General features: G+C 41.3%; 1 protein-coding gene across 2 annotated transcripts in view; it reads left to right on the top strand.

The window, feature by feature from the left end:
- The first annotated feature begins 970 nt into the window (after positions 1-970).
- Positions 971-21,842, top strand: part of rock2a (rho-associated, coiled-coil containing protein kinase 2a) — a 35,416-nt gene continuing 14,544 nt past the window's right edge. For both annotated transcript variants that reach the window (XM_084569392.1, XM_084569393.1), the window contains exons 1-10: positions 971-1,783; positions 16,239-16,320; positions 16,445-16,545; positions 16,771-16,908; positions 17,083-17,343; positions 18,055-18,199; positions 18,292-18,430; positions 19,273-19,364; positions 20,765-20,924; positions 21,049-21,103. In XM_084569392.1, coding sequence (XP_084425518.1) covers positions 1,685-1,783; positions 16,239-16,320; positions 16,445-16,545; positions 16,771-16,908; positions 17,083-17,343; positions 18,055-18,199; positions 18,292-18,430; positions 19,273-19,364; positions 20,765-20,924; positions 21,049-21,103 — 1,272 coding nt within the window. In that variant the 5' untranslated portion in view covers positions 971-1,684. The remainder of the gene's footprint in view (positions 1,784-16,238; positions 16,321-16,444; positions 16,546-16,770; positions 16,909-17,082; positions 17,344-18,054; positions 18,200-18,291; positions 18,431-19,272; positions 19,365-20,764; positions 20,925-21,048; positions 21,104-21,842) is intronic.

The following is a 21,842-nucleotide window of genomic DNA, read 5'->3' as shown; positions in this document are numbered from 1 at the left end:
AAGAGGGAGGCCGAGCACTAGTGAGCATCAAGGTCACGATCCAGGGTAAAAAAAAAACATCAAAAACCCAAGAGTACGTCAGAAAAATGGCCACAAAGAATGAACTGCTAAGTGAGTGCCTCAGTCAACAGAAGCCCAATGAGAGTGCAGAGGAAGAGGAGCAGACAACCTGGAGGGACAAGCCCCTACTTGGCATGTATCACTGTCAAATTGATGAAGTGGCTGATATCGTAAAGACCTACCAGTGGCTGGAAAAGGCTGGACTCAAAGACAGCACAGAGGCACTAATCATGGCAGTACAAGAACAGCCATGTGCCTGAGACAATCCAGCACATAGTGGCAGGGTGTAAGATGCTAGCCGGGACAAGGTACACGGCTAACATGGTAGACAAAGAGCAGAAGAAGGCGGCGGTGATAAATGTGGCGATACCAGAAGAAGGAACACGAAAAGTTTGAAAAGTACCAAGGGTTGAAAGAACAGCTGTGGAAGGTCAAGGCGAGCGTGGTCCCCGTGGTAGTGGAAGCACTCGGGGAAGTGACCTCCAAACTGGGAGAGTGGCTCCAACAGATCCCAGGGATCTAATGCTATTCACTCATTTAGATTAGATTTCGTTAGCCTCATAGCATAAAGTTATTTTTTGGCCACTGTTGCTAAAAATTTAGTTTTTTCTTGTTTTACGGTAAAATATGACTTATGCTATGAGGTTAACAATTTATAACTTTATTCCAAATTGTTTTAAGAATAAACTGAATTTAATCTCTTTACATAAATATATTTATATTTTAGTTATAAAAGTTATAAAAGCAAATTAGAAAATGTTGTTTTTGAATTTAATGACTACACAGACACACGGAGATGCCGGGGGCAGGTGGATTATGGGTAATTGAGTTCTCGGTGTGTTGATGTCAGGGGGAGGAGAGACTCCAGCCTCCGTGTGTTGGTGAGTAGATGTGAGTGTGCGGTGAAGAATTCGGCCGCTGAAGGACTTTTCCCTGCGAGTGAAACTTATTTTTCCCGACCCCAGCCCAGAAAGAGGACAAGACGAGGACAACGAATGCGAAAATGCGAGAAGAAATCCAGGAAGAGAGTGTCTGCTTATTAAAAATTCAGCGCGGGAGAACATACATTATCGCCCTTTCCGATGACTTGTGGCAGCACTGAGGATAAACTGCACCTCTAACGGACTTCAAACATTGTTGAATGGGGTGAAACCGAGAGGAATTTACTTTTTTTTTTTTGTTTTAAAGCGAGTCCACAAAATTTCCAAGCGGCCAGAGAGGCTAGAGAGAAAGGGGAGGAGAGGGGCAAAGAAAACGCCCTGCTGCCTGTTGCTGCTGTCTCCAAATTCAAACTTTATCGCCGAGTTTGGGGGAAAAAAATGAATCTTTCACTTAACACGAGGTGATAACTCAAATGTAACGTCGTCTTTATTAGCTCCAAGACAAACTGAAAACCCGCTCACTTGGAGAGTTTCGGGACGCGGGGAGTTTCTTTTGGAATAGTTGCTCTTCATTGTCCATACTATTCCTGTTGGACGCGATTTGGGTGGGCTGAGAGCCCAAGGCTGCTCCGCTAGGCCCACGGCCATTAGCCAGGAACAAAGACGGTTCACATGTAAACTCACACAGTTTGGACGACCTCCTCATATTTTCTGCTCAACTTTTCACCACCGACGCCGCAGTCATGTCGCAGGGCGCCGAGAGGAGGATGGAAACCCGGCTGAAGAAGCTGGAGGACATGATCAGAGACCCACGATGTGCCATAAACCTGGAAAGTTTGCTGGTAAGTCAAGTGGGATATACACCTCATAGATTATTAATGATACCGTGTTGGGCTGTTCACTGAAACACTAGACACGCATGCACACACTTGGGTGACAGTATTTTGCTGCTTAATATCTCCACATTGTTAGCTGCTATTAGCATTATTGTCATCTTAGTCTTTATTCCTATCCCAGTTATGAGACTGATCCGTTTCCAGTCTGTCCTGAGATCAGACACCTCTCCACAATACCTTACCTGTTAATACCTTTTAATATATATAAAAAAAAGCAGCCAGAATGAGATCAACACGGTGGACATACTGTAGACGGGCCTGATTAATAGTTAAGACTGGATGCAGACAGTACAGTTTGGGGCTCTTTGAAGTGTATCTACAGATTAGGATTAACTAGAGGAGAATGTCCCACTTGGTGTTTTCATGGAGACTAATATTTCCGTCTGAAACTCCCGCCTGGGCAACACTTGGGCCCTCCAGACCACTGTCCACTGTACTCCCAGCTAGATCTACAAACCTACTTAAGATCATGTCCACCAACTATTAAACACTTTTATTTGCCTTCATTTTTGTTTTCATGCTCCAGTTTTTGCTATGAGAGATTCTTGGAAAGAGGATTGTTCCCATAAATAGGAGCTGTCATCATCATAAACATAAAAGCATGCCAGCTTTGGCACGATCATCTGATAAGATGGGAAAGTTTGTCAACAAGAGTGTCTTTTAATATACAGATTTTATATTAAACCTATCATGTAATGTCACCTTTAACCCACTAATACACTGATTCTCATCTGCATGCACCTTTTCCATTTGGCCTTCCTCACCTTAAGGGAAGCAATCTGGTGCGGATTTAAGTAATGTCTCAGGTCTCCGTGTTTACCCTTGTAGGAGTGAATCAGTTTTGTTTATACAGCGCTTCGATGTCGTTTGTAATAGTACTGATACTTTACAGCTGAGACCCTACTCAGATTGTGTCTGGTGAAAAAGTGCAGTGGATGAGTTTTGTGATGACCTAAAGTTGCATAAGTCAGTGGAAAAATCCTTCCATTACACAAGTGTATATTATGACTTTGGGCTTAAATGGGAGAGAAGGTCTTCATACACTTTAGTTTAACCCTGTTATCCCAAAATACGTTCTTGTGTTGGTATTGCACAAGAATGAACAAACCTTGACATACTTTTGTTTGTTGTCACCCTATGTCTGATATCTACCGGCCACAAGCTATTTTCCAACCCTTAACTTTAACCAACGCTGTGTGACGTTGCCGACTGTAGCTGTAAATCTATGTTTCTTCGTGGAGTGGTGTTTGAATTTCTGGGGCCCCTAACTGGATCTGACAAAGTGCAAACACACTGTCAGGTCTATCTTAAAAAGCATCACCTAACCCCTTTTAATGGGCCCCGTCCAGCCCCGGGGCCCCCTGTACATCCTCTCCCATGTTCCCCCTCCACACAACTTGAGGCACTCCTGGTCTATTCCGTCTTCCTTTTAAAACATTTAGCAGAATACTTGCTTGAACACCGGTGGTGTTTACTTCCTGCACATGAGCCGGGGAGAGTGAAGTGTTGAGTGTTCAAGACAAAAGTTGAGTGGGAAGCATGCGTAGGAGAGAACAGGCTGCAGTTTTCCATTTTTAGCAGCCTCGGTGCTGTCGCTGGGATCAAGAAGTTTTGCTTCTGAGGGTGGGATTCAAACACGCACACATGAACACTGAGGGCTCACAAATGTCCTTTTTTGCAGGTGGGATAAAAACACGCATGCTTAAAGTGCCTTTATAATTGCTCACAGGCTCATGTTCGGTAAATAATGAATCACAAATCCCCTGCTATTGTGGCAAAGAAACAGGGGGAAAAAAAGCATTAAAAAAAGCTGCATTGTATTAGTCTGCCGCTTTATTTATTGCCAATGTGCGTGCAGTGTGCTGCTTAATGTCTTGACTGAAACAGCATTATTATAGTTGGTTCATAGTTCTTTGGCCTACGTTATGATTGTGATTGTCCATAGCTTTGTGATTATTGGTTGATTATTGTGGACCAAATATTTATTCTGTTGGAGTACATTTGCCTTCGCATTATCCTCTGACATCCACGATTTTAATTCATTTGAAAATTCAATTTTACTGAAACATAGCAGCCTAAAAGCTACTCTTCTTGAGCTAAACTCAATACATCACAAGAAGCAATGGGGCTATAAAGACAGGCTGAACAGCTGTCCGACACTATTTAAAAAAGAGCCCGATTGCATCAGATGAGGGATGTCTCTGCTCACTGCTTCAGGTGGGGATAACATGTGCAAATAAATGCTCAAGGTGTACAACCGCACATGTGGTTTTTGGTTGAGTTCTCAAATGTGAATTATGAAGTGCTTCTGCTGTTCAGCTCCAGTGATCAGATAGCATCCACTAAAGTAACATTCACTGCCAGTTACTCGTGCAATAAGACAAGTTGTATGCTTGTTAATGCTCACATTGAATTTCCCTTAAGTAAAAGATGGACTTGACCAACCTTACTGTATTGTTGACTCCAGTTTTAGTAGAACAAACTCAGTCATTCTTTTCAGGTTTGCACTCTTTAGTAAATGTGTGATTGAATGTGATTAGGACTTGCCAATCAGCAGTGGGCTGGCTACCCCGAGGACAAAAAACTGACATGAAGGAATTTGTGGCATCTGTCAAGGAAGCACAATAATTTTCCTTTTAAGGCAGCTGACCTGTTGGGTTTTGAACTCCGACCTTTAAATTGCAGAGCAGAGGTGTTGTCTTCTTCCCCTCTGCTTTTAAAAACAACAAACTAGACAGCAAATATCACATTGAGGATGCTTTAATGCCACCCAGACTGTGGCTATAAAAACTATAAATTACTGTATCGCCTCTATCAGCATTCAATCAGGTGTAACCCGAAGTCTCTGCAGCCTTCTTCTTGTGGAAACTGCAGTGATCATTATTTGGCAGCACACCACGTTGCTGGATGAAGCTGGAGCTGGACTTACTTGGCAGCTCCAAGTACAGAGAGAGAGAGAGATTGTTGAGGACAAGCAAATGAAAGGGCATTTTCAAGATAAAAAAAAAAAAAAATATGGACACTAGATTGTGAGTCCCTTAAGTTGCCTTTCTGCTGTTCTAAAGGAAATGACCTCACTGAGTAAATACTTGGCAGCCGTACTGTATATGGGGCTCAAAGTCCCTATGAATGGCTGCACTTTCCCCTTTCACTTTTCAGCCTTATCTCTTTTTCTCTGGCTTTACCTCTCTCTCAGCCTGCAGCTCAGCCCCTCCTCTCAGGCTTGTTAAACACACGGCAGGTATTTTAACTGTTGCCCCAGTCCAGTGTCTCTGGATTGTGCTGCTGACCAGATAACTTGATGCATAGCACTTAAGAGCAAATGATATCATGGGGTATGGATAGCTAAGAGCTAGTGTGATGTTTTCCAGATCATCTCTTAGGGATTGTTTCTTTTTTAGTCATCCGGCATGATGATCACTTTCAGCAGCATGCAGCGAGCCTTTTAATTGCAATATGCGGTCTGTTTTGCTTAGTGTTCCATTTTGTTACTCACTTTTGATCCTCTCGTCTGTCTTCCTCTCGTCTCTCACCTAACATTTGCCCCTGTCATCATCTACTGTGTACCCTTTTCTTCATCTTTTCTATTCCTTTCCGTCCCTTTCACGAGTGTGTTGCCTGCACTGGACCTTCGTCTTTTAATGCGTCCCTCTTTAGGGGAGTGGGGATAACCCCCGCATGTCGTGTTCTCTTTGGCTGATAGTCAACCTGACACACCCGTCTCATCACTGCAGTTCAGCGGAGTTGCTGTCAGACAAGCAGCAGCAGTCCCTGCTTCAATGTGCTAGCTGGATAGAAACACTGCCTTATAAGGCACTGGGGACGGTGGCCCCGGCCAATTTTTTTTCCTTCAAAACAAGCCAGTCTCTCCGCTCCACACCTCCTCTTGTGAGACGGTTGGGCCTCTCCTTGGTCTTTTTTTGGTTTTTGCTCCACTCCAGTGAGGAAGACCCAGCATCTTTTGGGTGTGCGAGCCCTCCGCAGTCTGAAAATGTCCTTCGCTACAGTTATGTAGCTTCTTTAGTGGTCAGAGCTAGCTAACTTCATCAAGGTTTTCCCTGTTTGCTAAAGCCACAGTGGCCTGCTGCAGTTGTACATGTTTGAAAGTGCGGGCTGTCAAAGGAATAGCTTGACTAGAATACATTTTTGTCTGTTTTTTCTCGCAGGAAAGATGCTAATATTACATCTGCATGTTTTGTCACACAAAGCATTGTTGCGTAGACTGGAAAATACCTTATTTGTTTCATTCCTAAGTTAAAACTTAACTGATAAATTGTGCTTTTTATGTGTGTTTATGAACCGGACTGGTGGTTATCTGGCAAAGTCACTGTGATGACGACACTTCAGGAAGTTACTGCACCTGTTCAAGAAATAAGCTGTGTCGAAAATGACCCCACTTTATGCTTGATACCTCAGACCTCACTCGGTAGTGAGTGAGTGAGAATAACAGTAATTTGAGATGTCAGACACGTCGTCATTGTCATTTTGTCATTTGCCATTTTTGAATGAAATGCTGCACTTTGCATTGCGGAATTGTTTGCAAAAATCTGCACAATCTGTAGACATTAACATCTGTGTGTCAATGTACAAACTTGAACACTCAAATAAAATGGCAGACAGTAAATTGAGTAGTATTTGGTAAATGGGCAATGATTTTCAGCTATAGTCATACTATACATACTGTATGCTTATACGTTGGTGTTTTTATGTATTATGTGTTGAATGTGAATGGAAAAAGGTGTTTTGTAGTACATTGTTCACCAATTCTTTTTAGCAATATTTCACAAGATCTATTGTGGAGACCTTATCCCAAGGCCTTGTAGGCTACACTATGGTACGAGTAGATATTTATATGCATGGATGTTGGGCTGGAAATGGTCTGCTCTTAAGCTGCTTATTACTGATCTCTCTGCTACTGTGATACACCAGACGGCTGTCCTTTGTTTACATAAAGCTGACTACTTACTGGCAGGTACCTTATGTTCAGAAAGATTTGAGGAGTAATGTAATGTCTTTCACAACTTTGCTTTTAAAGTTATTATGAGTCCCCCTGACAGTAAAGCATTCATTTCAAACTGAACAGAAATCAAAGCCCACAACCCCCCCCACACTCAAAGACACAAATAAATTAACCCATGCTTCTGAGCACCTTGATTACACATTATGTAATACCTTGGACTAATAAAAAGAGTAGTTCCTATTGCTAAACTCAAATTATTATTAGTTCAACTATGCTACAATGATTTGCCCATCTGGTTGTATAATAAATCTTGCTGTTAATCTCATCCAGCCTTTTAATATGACATTTGGACTTGCTGCAAAGCTGGAACGGGATGTCCTGATGTGTTAGCAGTGGTATGCGGTTGTCATGTGAAAGGAAATGTATGCACACTGAGTTTTCTCTTAATCTGGTGGATCTTCTTGTCTAGACTTAAAGTCTATGTGATACATTAGGTCGTTTCTTGATGCATAGTTTCTGGATATTACAGCTCTGATGGGGGAATTGACTTTTGATGAACTTTAACTTCCCACCATTATCAAAATGACACGGTTGTGAACAGGGTTTTGCAACGTGCACTGTGGTTAACAGTGCATGAATCCTGTTTTTGTGTTTGTTGTTGTCTGGTGCAAAATCTTCACCGTGTGTTTAAGTTGTTTAAGGGTTTGATACCTGAGTCTTGGTGTATTTTTAGTTTGTAACGAGGGTGTGAGTGAGGAGAGCAGAGATGAGTACAGGAGGCTCCCACGCATAACGCTCAACCCATCCATCTGGCCTCAGCTTTATCATTCCATCATAACCTGCTGGTGAAGTACAACCTCCTACCCACACACTTTATTTTATTCACACACACACACAGATATGCAAAGGCTTTGGTGCTCATGGACACGCATTTGCGTTCATTTTCACAAGCAAACACATTATTCAGTTGATCTTAGCAACACACAAGCTGCATTGTGTGCAGCCAGCAGCAGCAACAACGGAACAATACAACACATTACCAAATAGCTATGGATTGTCATTGAGTTCATACAGCTTCCATTTCCTTCAACAAACCCAAACAGGAATGTTTGTATGTGTGTCGCTGAGTGTTTGGCAGTTAAAACTCAAATAGTTTGTGCCAATGCTGAAAATATTTATATACACATTTAACTATGTTCATGTCAGAGGCTGAAATTGAAACCTAGCCTAATGACATTATATTAGTGCCAGTGTTTTCTTTATTACAAGTTGGATCCATATGCAATATCTATTCCATTGCAGACATTCTTTACTGCCTATGTTAGAAAAACACAATGAAATAATTAGAAACAAATTAGAACAGAATATTTTAGGTCTTGTAAGCAGAATTTTAATGGTTTAGTCTTTTATGGTAGAATTCTTTTTGGATATTTATAGACAGTTATTAATTTAGAGACCCCCTTAATATAAGGCAACAGCCACTTGTGAATCATGACAAATTTAATCAAGCCCAATTAATAGACAAGAGAAAAAGAGACACACATATTACTTATTTAGCCCTTTCATCAGTTTGGATCCCTCAGACTTAGTTTAGAATAGTGATCAAGTTAAATAATTGTTCAAATCATATGGATAAATTGAACTTGAATCTTGTCCCTAACACATTTTGGGTGGCACATATGTCTACTGGTTAGAACATGGACATGAATGTTGGACAACAATAAGACCGGTTAGTGAAACATCATTATCAGCATTTAGAAGAACCTTTTAGTTAAAGGTGAACATGCAGCAGGACCTTATGTAGATCCAGTACTCCCTTTGCTGTTTTTCCTGGCACATTCCTCAGTATACTTTATAACAAAGCGTGGGTGCCAAAAATGCGTAGGGCACAGGAGCATGGGACAGAAATCTGTCAAATACAAGAGTAAGACATACCCTTGTTATTCCCTGTGGAGACATTAGCCATGCTATTTGGGGGCACAGGATTCCTGCTGTTGTGTCTTTCTTGGAGGGTTTACGGGCCCTGCCTGGCATGGTTCCCTCTCTCTGCCCGGCCCACCGTTTATCCCCACCACTATTTTTAAAACGTCTGGAATTCAATCAAAACATTAACTTTCTGCTCAATCCTTTTAAAGCCCAGAGCAGAGCTGCTTGTTTTCTGTTCCACATGCCTAGTGATGAGATGGGTATGAGCAAAAGAAGAAGTTTTTGGGGGGGGGGCTGGAGGGAAAGGACTGCAAGTGGAGCAGAGAGAAGTTGCAATGTGATACCTTGAATAGTTGAGTTATTCCTTTCTGTGTTTAGCTCCTTTCAGGTTAACATCATTGCATTCCTGACTAGTGGATCCACGTGGCTTTTTATAGGGTGATAAAGAGTGGAAGCAGGCAAGGGGAGAACGACCGCTCTGTAATGTCAACACCAGGCTGGGTAAATAAAATGGAAAAGAATAGAATGTGCAGAAACGGAGCTCTTATAAAACTCCTGCCGGGTGCTGCTCTGTAGCTTCAACTGGTTTCCACTCTACGTATTTTGCAGGAGTTGCTAAGCAACCAGCCATAACCCACTGGCTGGATTACAGTATAGCAGAGATAAAATGCTGAAGTGCTATCTAATAGATATATATAACAACTCATACTGATAAGCCTAACTGGACAGGAGCTCCTATCAGCTTGGGAAAGCATCACTATGAGGCTGTTAATGTAGCTGTTCAGGGAAATGTCCCATCTATCAAACTGCCCTAAAGAAACTGACACTATGGTTTGTAATTGTTACAAATCTTTCTCTTTGATGTTAGTGAAGGCAATATTACTATATAAATTAGGCAGACATTAGACAGGAAGTATCTGTGGTTGCCTGGAACAGGTCAAGATACAGTTTGTGTGTTCCACTTCTTAATCCATCTCTACACTTCCCCACACACGTCAGTTATTTAATATTCATAAATAGCTGTTTCCACTGAGTAGCTGTGAAATGTCCTCCAGAGTCTTGTTGGCATTTTTTTTTTACACTCACGCTAATGGTTGTAAATTAGAAGAGCTGTGCGCAGTCATTTCTCTTGTGTAACTCCATTGCACTAAACAGCTTGTTATTTATGACCTACAGGGTGTCTGCATATCCTGATGTCTTCAAGTGTCTGCAAACGTGGCTGAGGAAAGCATTTTAAAGTAAAAGAGTGCAGACTGAAGAATGTATCTTCTTCTACACCTAAGGAAATACTGTCATCTCGGGCAGTTTTTCCTACACCCCCATGGATGCTACTTTGTCTGCCAAACAGCCTTAAGTGCAGTGTGATTAATTAGTTAAAAAAGCAACAACAAAAACTGTTGAGTCTCCAACAACTCCACAATCACTTCCTCGCTGCAGAGATGTACTGAGCCGCTGGCGCCTCTCACCGTCGCCAGGGCAACATGTATTTATTTATTTATCCTTCCTGCATTTAATTCATCTTGTTTTAAGAGGAGATGTGGAAATGACAGAGAAAGTAATAACATGTCACCACGAGGTCCAGTTTGTAGATAGGGAATGTTTGCTGCATGCCTGTTGCGAGTCCAAGCGTTACAGCAGTGTTTACTTTGCATTTCTCGTGGCAGCTGTCAATGGACTGCTTTTGTCAACATTTTATGTCCTAAGTTGGAAATTGCCTATGAATATGAATATGATTCTTTATAGGTTGAGGACTTTAGTACAAAGCACCAACTTCCTCTGCCATACTATTTTTTTGTTGTTGTTGTTACGTCAACCTGATGGCGTAGGAGTTTTGTACAGGTCTAACTAATGTCTAACGGGTGTAGATCAGTAAATAATAACTTAATGTTTGTGCCAAGGTCATGCGCTTGCACACACATAAAACAGTGCTGTTCTCGGTTCTGGAGCAGCAGTAGAGATCCATTAGAGACAGTAACTGTTAAAATATTCTACTGGGCCCCAGATGATGTCAGTGTTTATTTGCATACAGAGCACAAAACTGAGATCGGATCTGGAGACGCATGTTAATGTAAGGTCTGAACACACATACCTAAATCTGGCCACTTGCCATCAGACAGCCCAGACTGGATCCTAATGCAAGTTCTGAACAGGCCCTAAGAGTCTGACAACATGTGATGGATTAGGTTGTCTTTTCTTTGCAAGTTTCCATCCGTTGTCCTGGACAGAGACATGAACTGCACATATGACCTGTTCCAGCACGAGTCTGACTGTTCTGTCTCTGAGAGCAAATCTGAGCTTTTCCTAGTGATTGCAGAACTGGCTGTGTGTGTGAGAGAGAGAGAGAGAGGAATATGGGTGTGTTGTACCACTGAAAGTTCACAACAAGTAGCCTGAAACATGTTGCGGTGAGACATCAGTTCATGCAGGCCAACGGTTTGCGAGTTTCCAAATGATCACACTATCCACAGTACATGCTACAGCATTGTTGCTTTGCTCTTCACACCAGCAGTGGATGTCCTGCTGGCGTCACATAGTGTGACTAAGCGGAAATGAAACCCTCTGCATATTAACTACCAATAGATATGACGAAAGACGTGAGAAAATCCAAAGCAGCTGTATTCTGTTATGTGGAGATGCAAGTAGCATATCATACATAGTCTGGCAAATCATGCAAAAAGGGGAAATTAAATGAGTAAAAGGAGGAAATGGCAAATCACCTGTGGTTAATGGAGTTGTTTGTCTGGTTTCTCACTAGCATTACAACCACAGTGTGACAGTATGGTAGTCACAACAGCAGCTTGCCCATAAAAACTGACGATAGTGAAATTTACATCATGGCACTGCAGTGCACAAATGAATCAGTAAGTAAGTGTTAGTATTGGGTGTTGTTTTCACCTGCAGCTCTGCATGTTGGGTTACTCTGAAGATGCTATGTAAGCAAGCGCTGTAACTTACATGTGCATATGCATACATGGTTGTGCTTGGAGTGCATTTATTTTAGATATTTTCTTAGCTAGACCTGACAGATAGACCAGCAGTAGCAGCAGCAGCGATCGCTGCCTCAGAGGAAATGACTTGCACACAGGGACTGGCTTCATGACACAGTGAAATTATCTGCCAGCCCTGGGGTAGGGTGGGTCATTTCCTGTATTGCCATGCTTTTTCGGAAGATCCTCGTGCATGTGTGCATGTGGGTGTATGAGCACAGACAACCCCTCTCCACCCCCTGGCGTGTGTATTTTTTTTCCCTTAAATAGTAGTTTTGTGTGAGGTCAGTCCTTTAATGGGGAAGTGTACTTGAGATGATGAAACGGTGCCGACTTCACCCGAGCGCAGAACAATGGAGAGAGCAGGAGGACGGACAGATAAGGCCGAGAAAGAGAGCAGAAAAATGCACGGAAAGAGACAAGAGAAAGGTTGAGAAGAAATGAATGCAAAGGAAGTGAGGGAGGAGTGAAACAGAATGTACTACACTTAGTAGCCCTGTAATGATGGAAGAACAAGAACAGAAGGGAAAGTGACAAAGTGTCTTAAAGAAGCCTATTACAGCACAAGGCCAGATTTGGGTTCTCTTGTTCCAGTTCTTCACTGACCATTCAGGAATGCATAGCTGACAAAAGCTGATAGATGACTTCCTTATTGTTACACACTGTAACGATTATGGGTCAGCATCAGTCTGTCTTTTGCTTGTTTAATACTTTCCCTACATTGCCTTCGGTCAAACGGTGTCCATTAGGAAATGTCTAAATGCCATAAATACTCAGCGTGTGTTCACTTGAGTTAACATGCTGCAGGGCAACATTTCCCAGCCCTGTTCCTGTTTGGACTGCTGCGGTGTGCATTCTGTATAACACCACCCAAACAGGGCAGCCTGTATCACTTGAATCACAGACTGAAGACTGTTGAACTCGTTTCCTGAAAGTGACTAAAAGTAGTAAAAGCTGATCAGACAAGTCATAAACAGAACTGAATTAGCACCGTGAGTAATATTGATAGTTCAATTTATAAAAGAACGTAAAGGAAAGGTCAGCAATCACAAATGACAAAAAATATTTGTCTTTAGTGGTATAACAAAGACTATAATGGACTATAATGTCTTGGACTTTCTGCATAATCATAGCAGGAGCCTATCCCAGCTGTCACTGGGGGAGAGGCGGGGTACACCCTGGACAGATCTCCAGTCTATCTCAGGGCTAACACAGAGAGACAGACAACCATTCACACTCACACCTACGGCCAATTTAGAATCACCAATGAACCTAATGAGCATGTCTTTGGACGGTGGGAGGAAGCTGGAGTACCTGGAGAGAACCCACACAGACACAGGGAGAATATGCAAACTCCACACAGAAAGGCCCAGTCGGCCCATGGATTCGAACCTGGAACCTTCTTGCTGTGAGGCATCAGTGCTAACCACCACATCGCGCATATTTACTCATTTATTTTTATTTTCCCCATATCACACTTTTAATCTATCTCAAAGCACAGACTCATCTGTAATTGACGGGGTTCAACAAAAACATAATATGGAATTGCAGCCCTGTTTATTCAGACCCCTATTTTCAGGAGCTAAAAATGGATTAATAGGCTATGACTCTCTAGTGTGGAACACATGAAGATTACCAAAGAATGGGATTTCTTCTTTGTGATGTTCTGCCTTTACTGCAGCTTTAGTTTGGTCTTCAACAAGTGAATTACGTGAATGAATCTGAGCAGAACAGTACATGTCTATACACTTCAAAATTCATCCTCCTTCTGGCACATGATCAATAAACATTAGTGGCCCAGTTCTATTGTAAATCATACATGTCCATGTCCACCACACTGCCTCCACCGTGTTTTACAGATGATGATTTATCATCAGCCTTTCCAAGTCTTCTCCATACCTTTACCTTCTGGTCTGACTTTTCTTTTTAGATGTTTTTTTTTTTTTTTTTGCTAAATTCTAATCTGTTTTTTCTATTCTTGAGGCTTATTTATGGTTTGCACCTGGTGGGGAACCCTCTGGATTTGCTCCCATGAAGTCATCTCTTTATACTAGACGTGAACAAAAATGATTTAAAAAAATAATAATACCTCCTAAACAGTGTTCTTCACTTGGCTGCACGTTGCCAACAATCCTCCACCACAGTTGTCTTCCGTGACCCTCCAGGTCTTTCTATGCCCACCAGTGTGTGCAGAATGTACAGGGCGGTTGAGTCAGTGATTTGTCTGTGATAGATTTATTTTGGTTTGGCAGCCTGGGGAGAGCCTGTTTCACTTACACTGAGAGCTCCGTTGAGCGCACGTGGTGGGTTCACAGCAGCAGCAGTTTGTAAGTGTAAATCCACATGTGGAAACAACTCCTTAATTCATGAAGAAATAATGAAGGAATACCTCACATCTGTCAATGAAATAACATTTAAATCAACTGTATAATAGCATTTCATCCTTTTGGAAAAATTAGGGGGCTTTACATGTTAAGGTGCTGCTTCCTCAACACTTCCTCCAGTCTGTGAATGTCCTCAAATCAAATCTGAGAACTCATATCTAGTGTAAAGCTATTATTGAATAAGTTTTGTGAAAATGTCTAAAATAACAAAAATAGTATCAGTGTCCAAAAATATATAGAATGGACCTAACAGTACAAATGTCTGTCTGTGCCATTGTCACGAACACAGTCTCTCAGGAACGCCTTGTCTTTCTTCAAACTTATTATAAACATCCACTTTGACTGAAGGATGAACTGATTAGAATTTGATGTTCAGAGGTCAATGTGACCTCACAAAATACATTTTTGGCTATGACTCAGTTATTCATATGCTAATTATTTCTCACAAATATGAAAAACAATCAAATGAAGTCATAGCATTTTATATCCAAAAAGTCAACGGTAATCAGCACTGTAAGATCACCACTTTTATTAAATGTCTTCACTGCATATAATATACGAGTCAATCATAGATGTAAACAGCATCATGGCTAATTGTCAGCACCATACAAACACAAGACACTAATTCTGTTGACTGAGAAATTAAGTCTTGATTTGTCTGAAACCTTTATGGCCAATATGGTGCATTAGATCTTGATGCGAGTCAGGAAAACGTTAAATTGTATATACATTTCAGTTTACTAAGGATTTGCTGTATTAACTGATATGAGGGTGAAGGTTAGAAGGAACCTGGCTTTGCTCGGAGGCACAGCACAGCTGATAAGGATTTTCAACTACAGAATAGTTTCTGTCGGTGTACCACACACCATGAAAGTGGTGAATGCAGCTCTGAACAAGTGAATTCATACTGTGTCAAGCTGACTTCATCTCTCTTAGATAGTTTTCAAAAGGTCACGTAAATCGTGTGTTCCTCATTTGTCAGCAGATGAATATCTTCGACAGAATCAAGTGGGCAGCCGCTGGTGGAGAAATTAGTCATTCTGCCTCCCTCTCTCAGAAGAAACAAAGCCTTCAGTTAAAACTATGTGCTTTGCATGTGGTTGCTGTTTGTGTATCCAGTCAGTCAAGTTGATCACTGTTGAATGAAATGCTGAGGGGAGGCTGGCAGGTTTCATTCAAACTTGCTGGGTAGCAGTGATGTGGAACAGTTTTTGTTCTGTGCAGCGGTGGGAAAGTAGACAGAAAATAAACTCTCCTCAGAGAAGCTGGCCATGGTTAGTAATGTTGAGAATGAATGTTAAGCTCTGTCAGTCCTCCACTGTGTCACCTTTATTGGTAGGACTATGTTTGCCAAACATCTTATCTGTAAGTGTAAACTACTTATTTATAGTGACGCTACTGAGTCAAAGTTAAGCAGTGTTTCTGCAGCCAGGTGATATTTAATGTTCATACTCTTCCAAATCATGAATGAATCAGCATTACATTCATGATTCACTGTTATTCATATAATTTATTAAACAAGTCAAATTTCAAACAATACCTTTTAAGCTTAAACTGAGATAATCCGCATCTGTGGTGCAAACGAAGGCTGATGAATGGAGAACAGACTTCCTGTTGGGTCAGGATTCGTTGTCATGTTATAATTTCAACACAGTGATTTGCAGGGTGACGAAGCCTTTTACGATCAAGGAACTCGTCTGCGTCACGCATGTGTTATGACTTTGTCCATTTAGTAACAGCGCAGTTACTGTAAAAGTGATGGCTGATGAGTCAACAGGTTTTTAAAATACTATATACGTTCAGAGAGAAAACCCAGACCCTGTGTCACTTGCAGTGCTGTCAGTGCTGTGGCTTTATTGCTTGTATTGTGAACGCACCTTTGGAGGGAAGGTGTAAGAGCCAGTTGTATTGATTGTCTTAGTTTATCATCCTGATAGTGATGATAATTTCATTACACCTTCTTTCCGATTTATTTATTTATTATGTTACAACAGTGCTGTGATCTGATTTGTTTGCCCTTTCAGTGTAATTAGAATAATCACTGCTGATAATGAACATAGATTGTCAGGATGGTTTACTTTTTTTTTTTGTTAATGTTTTTTGTCATTAAGCCTGACTTCAAGGATTGTTCTTGTTTTTTTTAGGACTCCATAAATGCGCTGGTCTTAGACCTGGACTACCCTGCACTACGCAAGAACAAAAATATTGAAACCTTTTTAAACAGATGTAAGTATTTTTTGCTGGGATAACAGTAATGAGATAAATAGTAAACACACAATGTTTACCTAAACTAAAAACAATGTCATAACACATTCAATTTTTTTCTGCTTTCAATACAATTTGTCTTCAGATGAGAAAGTCATAACACAGGCTCGAGATCTCCAGATGAAGTCTGAAGACTTTGACAGAGTTAAAGTCATTGGTCGAGGGGCGTTTGGTGAAGTCCAGCTAGTGAGTATTGATCAATGTAGACACTTTTTTTTTTTTTTTTTTTTTTTTTTCAGTTTTCTGTGAGAGTTTCTGAAAAAGTAAATTCAAATGCTCTTACTAATTTACTGTAAATTCTGCACTCAAAGAAATATGGAATCAGTTGTTATGATTGTGGTTTTATGTACATTTTCCTTGAGTGCTATATAATCTACAGGATTTAAATAACTGGTTACCACCATCTTTCAGGTCAGACATAAAGCCTCACAGAAGGTCTACGCCATGAAGCTGCTGAGCAAGTTTGAGATGATCAAGCGCTCAGACTCTGCATTCTTCTGGGAAGAGAGGGACATCATGGCCTTTGCCAACAGTCCCTGGGTTGTGCAGGTACAACATTCAAATTATTGATCAGCTCATATCAAATTTATTTTAATATTTTATTTAGATATTAATTAAAGAGTCATAATTCTTCAGTATGCAACATTTTTCAGCTGTTTTTAAAATTTCTTGCAAGACACTTACTGTATATCCAGTAATCTGAGCTTGTGTTTGTGTGTCCAGTTGTGCTGTGCCTTCCAAGATGAGCACTATCTCTACATGGTGATGGAGTACATGCCAGGAGGTGACCTGGTCAACCTCACCAGCACCTACGACGTGCCGGAGAAATGGGCCAAGTTCTACACAGCAGAGGTGGTGATGGCCCTGGACGCCATTCACTCCATGGGCTTCATCCACCGGGACGTCAAGCCGGACAACATGCTGCTGGACAGACTCGGGCACCTGAAGCTGGCCGACTTCGGCACGTGCATGAAGATGGATGCTGTGAGTTTCAGCAGAGCCGCCATTGCTGCTACATCACTACTACCACCAGACTTTTAAAACTTCAGGTTACAATTTCAAGAAAACCAAAACCACATGTATCTGTTCATTATTGGCAACGAAATGATTCTGTGGAACATGGGTTTAAGGTGCACAGCATTAAACACATTTATTTCATATTACAAGCAAAAAGCAGCTAAGCTAAGGCTCTTGAGCTATGGCTCATATTCACTGCTCTAAATCACAGCTTGTTAGTCTCAGATTCCAGTTAACATAACTGTGTGTGTGTGTTCATGTTGTAATGAGTCTAAGCTGCTTGCCAGCTACGTGATATAGTGAAACTCAGTCGGTGAGGCATAGTGTAATGACTGTAATAATCAAAATGACTCAGTGTGACAAATCAGCAGCCAGCTTGTCAGAGCTTATCATAAATAGCATGCCTGAAAACAGGAAAAATCATGCTTTCATATTTTGGCAGTGGATGGTAACAGTTAAGGACTTCTTGATACTGGTGGGAGTTCTAATTTAATTTAAGAGCAAATTTGTTATAGAGCCTTAATTTATGCTAGCAGCCACTTCAACCCGACTGGGAGGTTAATTAATCAGAGAGAAAGCTTTGGCTTGGACTGATACATGTCAGTTTCCCTAAGACAAGACACTGATGTGACGCTATCACATCAAAGCATATCTGATTTATAATGATTTGTGTTGCAGACCGGCATGGTGCACTGCGATACAGCTGTAGGGACTCCAGACTACATCTCTCCTGAGGTGCTGAAATCCCAGGGAGGGGATGGTTACTATGGGAGGGAATGCGACTGGTGGTCCGTAGGGGTCTTCATTTTCGAGATGCTAGTGGGTGAGTGAACATTTCATAAAATCACAGAAATTCTACCAAGGGAGAGTGTTGAGATAAAGCAGTCTATTTCATTATTTATAACTCACTGTTAGGTGACACGCCGTTCTACGCCGACTCTCTGGTGGGAACCTACAGTAAGATCATGGACCACAAGAACTCTCTGAACTTCCCAGATGAAGTGGAGATCTCCAAAGACGCAAAGAATATCATCTGTGCCTTCCTGACTGACAGGTATGAAGAGTTTATACCTAGACGGACATAGAGGGCGTAATCTACGCACGTAGCCAACGTGCGTAGATTTATACTCTTGCGCTCGTCAGTCTGGCTCGCTCTGTAACAATGGCACCAAAACGTTGGTCTACGCCGTGTTGAGTTCATTTTTGTTTCTACTTCCTGCTTCACTTTCCACTTCCCGCTTCACTTTCAACAATGGTGATGGAAAAATGATGTATCTCCAAACCTCAGTTAATTGATCCAAAACAATCAATTCGAAAATTGCAGAGAAGGAGAAGCAGCTGGAGATACTAAAGCGTAAACACGCTACTACCAAGCGGACCAATCACAGCTCTTGCGCTCTGCATCGCGTAGTTACATTCCTGGGGAGGTGCACGTCAGCTAGGGAGCTAGGCTCTGGGAAGGCTCTGTGTAGGTGTCTGCGTTGTTGCTGTAAGCCTCTGTGTCAACTTAACGCAGAAGTATAAACCCTCCTAGAAGGTGTTTAAAGGGAAAATTAAAACCCTACCACTCACACATATATCACAACATATCTATCTACATTTAATTACACACCAGTCAGTTATTCATATTTTCATATGTTAAAGCTTGGTAGTTTTTTTAATGTTGATTATAACCCTGTGCCTCCTTCTGGTATTTTAATACTTCAGAACTGAGTCATTACATAACACAACAGAGCCATTGGAATGTTCTTTATAACAAAGGCCATCAAAGTTATTTAATTTCATCCACTATGTGTGTGAATAGGTCATGTTTCTTTGTTATCAGTTACACAGCTGGACTGAGGGCAAAGGGCAGACTTAGTCATTGCTCTACTCATTCACTCTCTTTGTTTTGAGGGAGGTGCGATTGGGCAGAAACGGTGTGGAGGAAATCAAGCGACATCCATTCTTCAGAAACGACCAGTGGACCTTCGACACCATCAGAGACTGTTAGTATCACAAGCATGCTTCTTAAACTTGCACCTCTTTTAACTGGTAAAATCATTTTACGTTTTTTTAGTACGACTCAGCTCAACGTCAGCTACCATCAAAACCCATTTTGTACATATTTGCATACCATTACATATACTTATGTTCTACATCTCACAACTAAAGTTTACCACATTCTGCTATATGTACACCTAAAACAAAATGATAATGATGTCTTTCTGAAAGCATTAGGCCAGGTGAGGAAAAGGGACAAGTGAGGCAGAACATTTTGTAACAGTATGGGGTGAGTGGTTCACAGCCCATCCCAATATGCTGTCACCATGTGCAAGATTTATGACCAACTAGCCAAATGATCAGATGTTCCTCTTGGACACAACAAATGCTGCGTGCCTGGATATATCTGCAGGCGATTGCCAGGGATATACAAGGCAAAATTATTCTTTCCCATGTGAGCAGATACAGAAGACAGGCTTGAACTGCAGCTGTTGGACTGTAAATCTATAGACTTAGATACATATAGTAAATCTGTACATGTTCAGTGTGAATGGTGCATCTGTGCCATTTTATATCGCACTACTAGCAACGCTATCTTTGTACACTTTCGTAATGTTTTAATGAAAAACACAAGCGCGCTGATAAACTTCATTGACACAGGGTCGTACAAACAGAAAGCGACTAAGAGTGATGTGGTGCAATATTAATGAAATGCAGCAAATTGTAGCGATGACAGATGCCAAACTTGGAGAAACTAATGTCAACTTTGAGGAGGCTTGGCTGAGGTGACAATTAAAGGGAGCGACTGCTGAAGTCGAGCAAAACAGTGTTCCACAGATGTTTGCTGCAAGGAGCGACCCACAACTTTGTTTCCACCAAATTCACCACGCTGATAGCGGGCTTGGAGCGCCGGGTGAACCCAGATGGAGCAGTAGCAGTATTTTCTTATAGAACGTTCACTTCTAAGAGAGCGATCCCAGTCCATACACTGGCAATATTGTTATGTTTTGCTTTTTCCCTTGGAAATATTTACAGAATGAAATATGCAAGTTACCTAGACAACCACAAACAAGAATGTCCTCTAGCAACCAACTGCCAGCGATGAGCAAATTGCTTAATGTGTGGATGGGCTTTAAAGCATTGGTTTATTGCATAGAGAGAAAAAAAAAAAAGCTACTGTTAATCAATATTGTACTGAAATATGTGTGAAGAGTATACTGTGGGTACCAGTAATGAAAACCTGCAGCAGGAATTTCTTCAGCATACCAGCTGTATCAGAGAACACATTAACATTATTTATTAGCCTGAAACAAGGCTTGTTTGCACAGAACTTCCTTTTCCAGCAATTCTTGCTCACCTTTAGCCTTCTTTTCTTTCTCCATCTCTCTCTTTTCTCTCTCCTCAGCTGTTGCTCCTGTGGTTCCAGAGCTGAGCAGTGACATAGACACCAGTAACTTTGATGAGATAGAAGATGACAAAGGCGACGTGGAAACCTTCCCCACACCTAAGGCTTTTGTTGGAAACCAGTTACCCTTTGTTGGCTTCACCTACTTCAAAGAAGACCAGTAAATCCTCTGTTTCTGATGATTTTAGGGACATCAATGATTTAAAATACTGCACATAAAAGATTATAAATGTGTTCTGGGCTGGTTGTGACCTTGTGTGGATTTTGTTAATTTCCTTCTTTAGGCTACTAATTGCTCGCAACAATTCCGCAGCGGCTCAGGAGAATTCGAAAGGAGAGGTAAGCACTTTCACTTCCACACACGCAATAACTGCCAGGTGCACCTTGAACAACTGCGCTAATACAGTTTGGCCCCAGCTTCCCAGGAAATAAACAAGAGCGCTATCAGTTTACATGAGCACACAGAACAGGACTGTTGACATTGTGATCAGTCCAGCTTCATACTGACGTTACAGATTATGATGGAAAAGACTCGGAAAGGGATTTCTTCCCCTGATCCCATGATTTATTTGTACTTTGTTAGAATTTCAGTGTTCTTAGCTGCAAAGAAAGACTTAAGCAGCTTTCAGTGTAAGTGGCTGAGCTGAATGCTAATCTGGGAAAATCTTGTCAACTTCAATCCTAGCATGGAGGACAAACGCCCAGGTTTTATTTTCAGGTTGAAATTACAATTCATTGACTCATCCAATTTTTTTTTAGCTCTGCAAAAATTGGCAAGATTTTAGTCCCACACGGGTCAAGTCAGAGTCAGAACTTTGAAGCTGCTATAATCCATTTTTTACATTAAGTATCAAGCCGTTTGCAACTCTTCATTTTGGTTTTACAGTCCGTACATTTACTGCTTCAGCTCACTTTAACCATTCTCATCATTCCCGACGCTGTAGACAGCTGTTTTCAATGGTTATTATAAGCCTCCTGTATTGTTTACTACCTGCCCATCGTTTAACAGAAGACAAAGTCAGTCCCCTCTGAAGTAAATGGATAATGAAATAAACCCAACCTCAGTTGAATACTCATA

Source organism: Chelon labrosus (genome assembly GCF_963514085.1).
Source record: "Chelon labrosus genome assembly, chromosome: 20".
NCBI classification, from domain to species: domain Eukaryota; kingdom Metazoa; phylum Chordata; class Actinopteri; order Mugiliformes; family Mugilidae; genus Chelon; species Chelon labrosus.
The sequence above is the reverse complement of the archived record's forward strand: the minus strand, read 5'-3'. Positions and strand labels throughout refer to the sequence as shown.